The 10,525-nt window shown below is 56.7% G+C and overlaps 1 protein-coding gene across 1 annotated transcript; it reads left to right on the top strand.

The window, feature by feature from the left end:
* The first annotated feature begins 529 nt into the window (after positions 1 to 529).
* Positions 530 to 9,352, top strand: LRFN3 (leucine rich repeat and fibronectin type III domain containing 3). Its single transcript, XM_030820094.1, has 3 exons — positions 530 to 1,744; positions 3,546 to 4,976; positions 8,709 to 9,352. The coding sequence occupies exons 2-3, from the start codon at positions 3,562 to 3,564 to the stop codon at positions 9,178 to 9,180; spliced, it is 1,887 nt and encodes a 628-aa protein (XP_030675954.1). The 5' UTR covers positions 530 to 1,744; positions 3,546 to 3,561; the 3' UTR covers positions 9,181 to 9,352.
* The last annotated feature ends 1,173 nt before the right edge of the window (positions 9,353 to 10,525 follow it).

The following is a 10,525-nucleotide window of genomic DNA, read 5'->3' as shown; positions in this document are numbered from 1 at the left end:
TGGAAAGGACATTCCAGGGAGGTGGTGCTGAGATAGGGGGGAAGAAAGAGACACGTTTGGGGGGCGGTGGCTCTGGAATGAAGCGCTACACTCGAGGCTAGGAATGGTTACTGAATGCACATACACACACACCATTCTCACAGCCCAGGTGCTGCGTCTTAGAGCGTGTGAGTGTGTGTGTGTCTGTGTGTGCGCGCGCACGCACGTCTCTATCTCTGTCTTTCTCTGACTTGTCCTTATCTCTTGTCTCTCCATAGCTCTGTGTCTCGCTGTCTCTGTGCATTTCCATGCCTCAAATATGTGTGTGTTTCAATCTCTCTCTCTGCCTCTTTCCATTTACTCCTCTCTGTCCATCAATCTAAGCCTGCCCATCTTTTTGTCTGCCTCTCTGTATCTCTGTTCTTCTCTGTCTCTCTGTCTCAGTCTCTCTGTATCCAGGGATTCTCGTTCCCAGCACCGCCAGGGCGACTCCATGGGAGGTGGGGCCGGGGCGCGTCTTTGAGAGAAGGGGCGGGTGCCTACGCCTTTAAGCGCGGGTGCGCGCGGAGCCTGCGCCTTTAAGCGCGGGTGCGCGCGCGGCCCTGGGTTCCCGGCGAGGAGGCCGCGGGAGCGCCTGGACCCGGCCCGCCAGCCCGGCCCCCGCCTCGGCCCCGGCGGGGGAGGGGTCTCTGAGCGCGGCCCCTCCCCCCTGCGCCCCCGCCTGCGCTGCGGTGCCCCCATCCCGCGTGTCCCAGTCTGTCTGTCCGTCCCTGCGCTCCCAGGCCTCGCCCCACCCGGCCCTGGGGCCGCCCGGTTGCCCCCCTCCCCACCGCAGCCGGTCCCCTCCCTCCCAGTCAGCCTCCGCCGCAGCCCAGGAAGCCAGCCGGGACGCCGCCGCCCCGGACCCCGCGCCCTAACCTCCACCTCGGGGGCCTGCACCCCGAGATTGAATCGGGAATTCCGGAAACCCGAGCCTGGAACCCTGATCTGGGACCAGCACCCCGAGATCCGGCCGTGGAACCCCAAGATCTGGAGCCTGAACCCCAATATATGGGGCTGGAATCTCAACATCGGTCACTGGGACCTCAATATTTGGAGCCGGAACCCCACAATTTGGAACACAGACCCCAATATTTGGAGCAGAACCCCAAGATTTGACATCTAAAACCTCAAGCCTGGAGCTGAACTCTGAATTCTGGGCCTGGGACCTTGAAATCTGGGACTGGATTTCCAGTACTGTACCCTGGAACCCACTCTTGGGGACCTGAACCCTGGGATTGAGTCCTCAAATTCCAAGATCTGGACTGTGAGATTCCAAAGGGCCTGAACCCGAGTTTGGGCCTGAAGTCCTTGCTGCAGACCTGAATGCTTAAATCTGGGGCTTGAGACCTCCCAATCTTGACTCAGCACCCCAATATCTGAATGCAGAACTCTGGGATCGGATCTCAGACTCTAAACCCCACCATTTGGCTGCTTAGCATCCCAAGACTGGACCTGAGAGACCCTGACCTGAGAGACCCTGACCCTGAACAATCCAAACTGGACCCCTAAAACTGGACCCTAGAGGCCCAATATTTAGGTGTCTGGAACCCCGAGTATTAAGGTCTGGAGACTCCGTTGCCACAGATTTGAGCCGAGTCAGGACACAGTCCCTCTACAGAAGCCTTGGGGACAGGAAAGGCATGACCAGATGCTCCCTCCAGAACCCTGACCTCTGACTCCCCTGGAGCTAGAACTCTGCTCCCTGGGGCTGCTTCTAGCTCAGGTAAGGCTGCTGAAACCTCAAGGTGGGGAGGGGCTGGGAGGAGCATTGTGGCTTCGGGTTACAGTACCAGGTACCCTTTGGCACTCTTGAGATTTCTCCAGAAAAAAAGACATTCCCCCATGGGTCTGCCTTCAGCTCCTGCTCTGCTCCAAACACCCTCTGGACACTGGCCAGCCCTGCCCCTCTCTGACCTCGCCTGCCCCAGTTGATGGGACCTCCAGGTCTCTGACCCCTGCAACCCTTACAGCCTCTTGCTGTCTATCCTGTCCGACCGTCTCCACCACCTCTCTTGTCTACCACTCCTCTCTCTGGTCTCCTTTCTCCACCTGTCCTCTCAATGGCCATCTCTGTTCCCTTTTTCTCTCTCTGATCATCTTTGTGACACCCCTGTCCACAGGTCCTCTCTCCAGTCGCCTCTGCCTGCTGCTTCTCAGTGACCATCGCTGATATCTGTGTCCACTGTGCCTCTCTCTAATCATCATTCACCAGCTCTCTTGCTCTTTCTCCACCCCTGAATCTAAGCCTGGGTCTGTGACCGTCCCCATCCATCTTTGACATTGCTGTCCACCACTCTTCTCTCCAGCAGCCTCTGTCCATCTCTCCTCTCTAGCTTCCTCTGGCCACCTTTCCCTTTCTCTGGCCATCTCTCCCACTGCTCTTGCCCTCCTCCCACCCCTGACCCTAACTCCCAGTCTGCAACCGTCTGACCATCTCTGGCCACCTCTCCTCTCTCTCTCACTCACCGATGCCCTCTGATCATCTCTGGCCACCTCTTCTCTCTCTCTCACTCACTGATGCCCTCTGATCATCTCTGGCCACCTCTTCTCTCTCTCTCACTCACTGCTGCCCCCTTGATCATCTCTGGCCACCTCTTTTCTCTCACTCGCTGATGCCCTCTGATCATCTCTGGCCACCTCTCCTCTCTCTCACTCGCTGATGCCCTCTGATCATCTCGAACATGTCTGCTGCCTTTCCTCTCTCCGATGACCTCTCCCCGCACCATCCTCCTGAGCAGCTGTCCTGGGCTCCCACTGACTCTGCCATGTCTGTCCTTTTCCTCCTCTCTGACCACCTTGCTGGCTTTGGGCCGTTTCTGACCACGTGTCTCTGACATGGTCATCTCCGCCAGATCTGAGTCCAACCCATGCCCTCCCTTCTCTTTGTCTACCGCTCATCTTCCTGACCATCTGTAACCCCTTCTCTTCTCTAGTCATATCTGACCACTTCTGATCATTGTTGCCACCCTGGCTGCCCCGTCTCCCCATGGCCAGCTTTGACCATCTCTGACCACATCTAAAGCCCTCTGGTTTTCCTGCCACTCACCCAGACCAGCTGTCATTTCTCTGACCATTTCTTTTTTCTTTTGGAGAGACAGAGTTACGCTCTGTTGCCCAGGCTGGAGTGTGGTGGCGCAATCATAGCTCACTGCAGCCTCAAATTCTTGGGCTCAAATCGATCCTCCCACCTCAGTGTCCCACGTAGCTAGGACCACAGGTGGGTGCCACCATGCCCAGCTAATTTTTAAAAATTTTTGTATAATAGATACACGGTCTCACTTTGTTGCCCAGGCTGGTCTTGAACTCCTGGCCTCAAGCCATCCTGCTGCCTCAGCCTCCCCAAATGCTGGGATTACATGTGTGAGCCACCGCGCCTGGCCTTCCTCTGGCTTTTGGTCACATCTGATGGTCTTTGACCAGCCCTTCTGCCCTCAGCCCACTGTGACCTTCTCTCCTGGTCTCAGACCACCCCCAGCCCCTGTGGAACCCCTCTTCTGCCCTCACGCCTCCCCTCTTCTCCACAGGACACCCCTGCCCGCGATGGCCATCCTCCCATTGCTCCTGTGCCTGCTGCCGCTGGCCCCTGCCTCATCTCCACCCCAGTCAGCCACACCCAGCCCATGTCCCCGCCGCTGCCGCTGCCAGACACAGTCGCTGCCCCTAAGCGTGCTGTGCCCAGGGGCAGGCCTCCTGTTCGTGCCACCCTCGCTGGACCGCCGGGCAGCCGAGCTGCGGCTGGCAGACAACTTCATCGCCTCCGTGCGCCGCCGCGACCTGGCCAACATGACGGGCCTGCTGCATCTGAGCCTGTCGCGGAACACCATCCGCCACGTGGCTGCCGGCGCCTTCGCCGACCTGCGGGCCCTGCGTGCCCTGCACCTGGATGGCAACCGGCTGACCTCACTGGGCGAGGGCCAGCTGCGCGGCCTGGTCAACTTGCGCCACCTCATCCTCAGCAACAACCAGCTGGCGGCGCTGGCGGCCAGCGCCCTGGATGATTGTGCCGAGACGCTGGAGGACCTCGACCTCTCCTACAACAACCTCGAGCAGCTGCCCTGGGAGGCCCTGGGCCGCCTGGGCAATGTCAACACGTTGGGCCTTGACCACAACCTGCTGGCTTCTGTGCCCGCCGGCGCCTTTTCCCGCCTGCACAAGCTGGCCCGGCTGGACATGACCTCCAACCGCCTGACCACAATCCCACCTGACCCACTCTTCTCCCGCCTGCCCCTGCTCGCCAGGCCCCGGGGCTCACCCGCCTCTGCCCTGGTGCTGGCCTTTGGCGGGAACCCCCTGCACTGCAACTGCGAGCTGGTGTGGCTGCGTCGCCTGGCGCGGGAGGACGACCTTGAGGCCTGCGCGTCCCCACCTGCTCTGGGCGGCCGCTACTTCTGGGCAGTGGGCGAGGAGGAGTTTGTCTGCGAGCCACCCGTGGTGACTCACCGCTCGCCGCCTCTGGCTGTGCCCGCAGGTCGGCCAGCTGCCCTGCGCTGCCGGGCAGTGGGGGACCCAGAGCCCCATGTGCGTTGGGTGTCACCCCAGGGCCGGCTGCTGGGCAACTCAAGCCGTGCCCGCGCCTTCCCCAATGGGACGCTGGAGCTGCTGGTCACCAAGCCGGGTGATGGTGGCATCTTCACCTGCATTGCAGCCAATGCAGCTGGCGAGGCCACAGCTGCTGTGGAGCTGACTGTGGGTCCCCCACCACCTCCTCAGCTAGCCAACAGCACCAGCTGTGACCCCCCGCGGGACGGGGATCCTGATGCTCTCACCCCACCCTCCGCTGCCTCTGCTTCTGCCAAGGTGGCCGACACTGGGCCCCCTACCGACCGTGGCGTCCAGGTGACTGAGCACGGGGCCACAGCTGCTCTCGTCCAGTGGCCGGATCAGCGGCCTATCCCGGGCATCCGCATGTACCAGATCCAGTACAACAGCTCAGCTGATGACATCCTCGTCTACAGGTGCAGGGTCCAGGCACTGGGGTAGCTTGGGTGGGGGAGTGAGGCAAGGGGAGGGTTCAGGGTACACCTACTAATACCCTACACCAAAGCACAACTGATAAGTGATGCTGGAAGGTTCCAAAAGAAATCAGAGAGCAAAAGTAAAAGAAATCAGGCAGCAAGGATAACAAGAATATGGCAGAAAGGGTCAATGAAATCTGACAGCAGTGATAAAAAGAAGTCAGACAAGAAGAACGAAGTAAATGAGACAGCAAATGTTAAAATATATCAGGCTACAGGGCTAAAAAAGATCAAGCAATAAGGATAAAAGAAATCAGCCTGCATGGGTAAGAAGAAATTAGGCAGCAAGAATAAATAGTAGTAGCAAACATAAAAAGGAAACCAGGAAGCGGGAGGAGAAAGTAATCAGGGCAGAAGAATAAAATGTTAATGGGCAAGGGTGGGTGGGGGAGATAAGGGAATAAAAATAAATTTAAGTTGTAAAGATAAAGAGAGAAACACCAGCTTTTCCAGATGACAGGACTAGATACTAGCTGGGCCGCAGGAAGAAAAGGAGATCAAACAGGAAAGCACAGGGAGCCCAGAAAAAATGAAATAAGCAGCTCTGTTAGAAAAAGAAATCAGGCCAGAGGTTAGAAGGAAAATTGCAGGGAGGAGGTTCGATGGAGACTGGGCGTTGGGTGTGTGTGGTGTGAACTATTCCACGTTTCAAGTTCTAATATAGTGACATCCAGATTTTTTTTTTTTTTTTTTTTTTTTGAGACAGGGTCTCATTTTGTCGCCCAGGCTGGAGTGCAGTGGCGCATCTCGGCTCACTACAACCTCCACTTCCCTGGTTCAAGCGATTCTTCTGCCTCAGCCTCCCGAGTAGCTGGGATTACAGGCGTGCACCACCACGCTCAGCTAATGTTTGCATTTTATTTTTAGTAGAGACGGCGTTTTGCCATGTTGGCCAGGCTGGTCTCGAAGTCCTGACCTCAGGTGATCCACCTGCCTCAGCCTCCCAAAGTGCTGGGATTACAGCTGTGAACCACCGCACTCAGCGTAGATTTTTTCTTTTCTTTCTTTTTTTTTTTTTATTTGAGACAGAGTCTCGCTGTGTTGCCCAGGCTAGAGTGAGTGCAGTGGCTCGATCTTGACTCACTGCAAGCTCCGCCTCCCGGGTTCACGCCATTCTCCTGCCTCAGCCTCCCAAGTAGCTGGGACAAGTAGTGGTGCCCGTCACCACGCCCGGCTAATTTTTTGTATTTTTAGTAGAGACGGGGTTTCACCATGTTAGCCAGGATGGTCTTGATCTCCTGACCTCGTGATCCGCCCGCCTCAGCCTCCCAAAGTGCTAGGATTACAGGCCTGAGCCACTGAGCCCGGCAGATTTTTTATTTTCTAAATCAAATCAAACCTAGTTCAGGTTCCTTTTGTCAGGTGAACAGAAATATCCAGTTTGCCACACTTGTGGGGGATTCTCTTCTCTCTCCTGTTGTTGCAAACACAGAACCTGGGGTTTACACACTCCAAGAGGTGGCTCAGTCCAACTTGTCCCCCCAAGCTGGAGAGCACTCAGCACATCTGCGGTGACCGCATGTGGTCAGCAGTGGTGGCTGCTGACCCAGGTGCTGTTGACACCTCTTACCAAAGTCCAACCTTGCATGGATGGACTGCGGCTGTGGGTGAGTCCCTGTCCTCACGGCCAGGCTGGGCCAAGGGTGCAGTCCCAAGGCTGACTGTAAAGACTGGACCTCCCCAGGGCTGAGGACTGTGCCTTGGGGACCTAGTAGTATCTGGATGTCCTTTCCCTCCCTTGGGGCCAACACCTCAAGAAAAGGCCACTTGATTTCCATTTCAGTCCTGACAACCCACTGAGCTCATTCTACTCCCTTTCTCAGACATGACTCGGAAGATTCCACGGAATTCCTGCCCCTGACAATCACACAAGTCGGCTGGGCATGGTGGCTCACGCCTGTAATCCCAGCACTTTGGGAGGCCGAGGCGGGTGGATCACCGGTTCAGGAGTTTGAGACCATCCTGGCTAACACAGTGAAACCTCATGTCTACTAAAAATACAAAAAGTTAGCCGAGTGTGGTGGCACGCGCCTGTAGTCCCAGCTACTCAGGAGGCTGAGGCAGGAGAATTGCTTGAACCTGGGAGGCGGAGGTTGCAGTGAGCCGACACTGCACCACTGCACTCCAGCCTGGGTGACAGAGTGAGACTCCATCTCAAAAAAAAAAAGTCACACAAGTCCTGGCCACCTTGCCAGGTGGGGAATGGGATGAATGCTGTCCTAGACAGTCACCCTGCCCCAGGCGGCCACGGAGTTCCCTGTACCTCTCTCATTAGAATAGCCTAGGAATAAAACAGGTGATAAGACCAGTCAACTCTCCAACAGCATGCCTAACTACAAAAGAAACTATAGTGAAATTGGGTGGTAAGGATTAAAAGGAAACAAGAAAGAAAAAGATAAATAGAAACCACCCAACAGAGATAAAAGAGAAGCAGGTGACAGAGCTGGAAAAAAATAAGGCAACAGGGAGATAAAGAAAGCAGTAGTGACGGAGACACATTAGTTTAATGAAAAGGGAATCAGATGACAGGACTCATTAGAAAACAGGCTATCGATAGTCATAATAATAGGGCAGTAGGGCTAGGGGGACATTTATTGGCAGGTTACAAGGAAATTGGGCAACAGGGGTACAGGGAGATCAGGTGGTTTGATTGGAGAGAATCCTAGCTGTACGCTAGAGGAAAATCAGGCAGCTGGAAAAGGGAAATTTGGCATAGGCTGCAGGAAATAGGGGAACCAGAGGGAAATTGGCAAGGGTCTGGAGGAGACTGGGAGGTAAAATATGGGGGAAATTGGATGGGGGTGGCTAGAAGACAAAAGGATTAAATTAGAGGGAAATTGGACAGGGTTAGAGCAGAATTCGGTGGCGAACTGGAGAGATGACTGGCAGTGGGGCCGGAGTGAAATCAGGCAGAGGACTGGGGCAGAATTGGGCAGGGAGGCTACAGCAGAGCTGGGCTGCAGTCTGGAGGGAAATTGAGTGGGCAGTGCAAAAGGGAAATTGGGCAGTTAGGTATAAAATGAAACCAGCAATGTGTGGTGGTTTACGCCTGTAATCCCAACACTTAAGGAGGCCAAGGCAGGAGGCTGGACTGCCTTGAGGCCAGGAGTTTGAGACCAGCCTGGGCAATATAACAAGAGCCCGTCTACAAAAAATTTTAAAATTAGCTGGGCATGGTAGTGCACGCCTGTAGTTCCAGCTACTCAGGAGGCTGAGGCAGGAGGATGGCTTGAGTCCAGGAATTAAAGGCTGCAGTGAGCCGTGATCATGCCACTGCACTCCAGCTTGGGCAACAGAGCAAGACCCTGTCTCTAAGAAAACAAAGAAAGAAAGAAAGAAAAGAAACAGGATGGATCGGAAGAACTCACGTGGTGAGCTGTTAGAGAAATTGGGTGGTGGGACTAGAGTGAAATTGGGCAGCAGGCTATGAGGACGTGTGAGAAGGTGGGCTAGAGTGAAATTGGCCAACAGACTGGAGGGGTATCAGTCAGGTGGCTGAATGGGATGTCAGACCAAAGGGAATTGGGATGGTGGTGAGAGGGAGCTCACTGGGTAGAATGAAATGAAGCAGTGGACTGGTGGGAAGTCTAGCCCCGCAGGGAGTTTGGTGGGGGAAGCACAGGATGGGGGCTGGGCAGCCTGAGACCTGACCCCCACCTGCCTGCCCTGCAGGATGATCCCGGCGGACAGCCGCTCGTTCCTGCTGACGGACCTGGCGTCAGGCCGGACCTACGATCTGTGCGTACTCGCCGTGTACGAGGACAGCGCCACGGGGCTCACGGCCACACGGCCTGTGGGCTGCGCCCGCTTCTCCACCGAACCTGCGCTGCGGCCATGCGGGGCGCCGCACGCTCCCTTCCTGGGCGGCACGATGATCATTGCGCTGGGCGGCGTCATCGTGGCCTCGGTACTGGTCTTCATCTTCGTGCTGCTAATGCGCTACAAGGTGCACGGCGGCCAGCCCCCCGGCAAGGCCAAGACTCCCGCGCCTGTTAGCAGCGTTTGCTCCCAGACCAACGGCGCCCTGGGCCCCACGCCCACGCCCGCTCCGCCCGCCCCGGAGCCCGCAGCGCTCAGGGCCCACACCGTGGTCCAGCTGGACTGCGAGCCCTGGGGGCCCGGCCACGAACCTGTGGGACCCTAGCCAGGCGCCCCCCCTCTAAGGGTCCTCTGGCCCCACGGACAGCAGGACCCGGACACCCTGTGGGACCTGGCCTCAGACTCACCAAATTGCTCATGGTTTTTAAAACACTGATGGGGAGGGTGTCGGGGACACCAGGGCACAACAAGAAAGTCCTATTTTTCTAAGCTTGGGCCTAGACCCTTGCCCTCGTCTCTGTCTATGGGGGTTGGGGGACGGAGCAGGGGTCTGGAGCTGGGGAATGCCTCCTTTGGGGAGACACCCCCTCCCCGCCCAGTTCAGTCTGAGGACCCTGGAGGAGGCTGAGGATGGCGATCCATTCAGACAATAGATGTTCCCTGCGTGTCGGCTCTGGGCATCCCCTGGGTTGGGGGATGCTATGGTGATCCAGATAGCCCTGAGCCCTGCCCGCAGGGGCCTAAAGTCAAATGGGAGACAGACACATCCCCAGACAGTGATAGCACAGAGTGACCAGGGATGTGGGGATGAGGGAAGCCTGGGGGATTGTGACAGTCCAGAAGAGGTACCCTGCTCAGCCCCAGGTGTGGTCAGGGAGTGCTTCCTGGAGGAGGACACATGTGATCTGAGAATGACATATGAAGGAGATAACTGGGCAAAGAGCAGAAGGAAAGCTCTTTCAGGCAGAAGGCACAGCACAAGCAAGGTGGTGGTGTGCCCTGGGCACTGGGGGTGCTATGGTAGAGGTGAGGCAGGAGGGTTGAGCAGGGTCTAGAACTTCCAGGCTGAGGAGCTCAGACTATGGCCTGATGGTACTGGGGAGCCATGGAGGGTTGTATGCAAGGGAGGGATGGGGTCAGGTTGGGGCTTTAGGAAGATCCTTCTAGTGCTATGAGGAGGGTGGACCCAAGGGGAAGACTGAAGCTGGGAGCCCCAGGGGAAGCTGGGGCAGGGACCTGGGTGGGTGAGGACAAAGTTGGACCAGCTGGGCTAGGGAACAAGAAAAGGGAGTGGGTTGATAGAGACACTCGGGAAGCCGTGGGAAGCTGAGGCGGTGGGTTATGGAGCTGCGGGGCCATGGGGTGGGGCGGGAAGATGGTGGGGACTGCCCTGATATAGGACCAGGGAGGAGGAGCAGGTTTGGGAAAGATGATATGGCCAGTGGGGAGCTTGGTAGGTGTAGGGGGCCCTGAGGATGTCCAGGATGTGGCATTCAGGAGGCTGCAGGACCCCTGGTCTGAGGCTGAAGCTGGGAATAGAAATGAGGGCTTTGTCAGCAGAGATGGGAACTGACGCTGCTGGGGTTAAGATGGCTTCTAGTGGGGGGTGGTTCCAAGTCCCCACTATGGGACATTTTTTTCTTTTTTCTTTTTTTTTTCAGAGATGGGGT

The sequence above is a fragment of the Nomascus leucogenys genome, chromosome 10 (genome assembly GCF_006542625.1).
Source record: "Nomascus leucogenys isolate Asia chromosome 10, Asia_NLE_v1, whole genome shotgun sequence".
Lineage (NCBI taxonomy): Eukaryota > Metazoa > Chordata > Mammalia > Primates > Hylobatidae > Nomascus > Nomascus leucogenys.
Note: the sequence above shows the minus strand (reverse complement) of the source record. Positions and strands in the feature narration are given on the sequence as shown.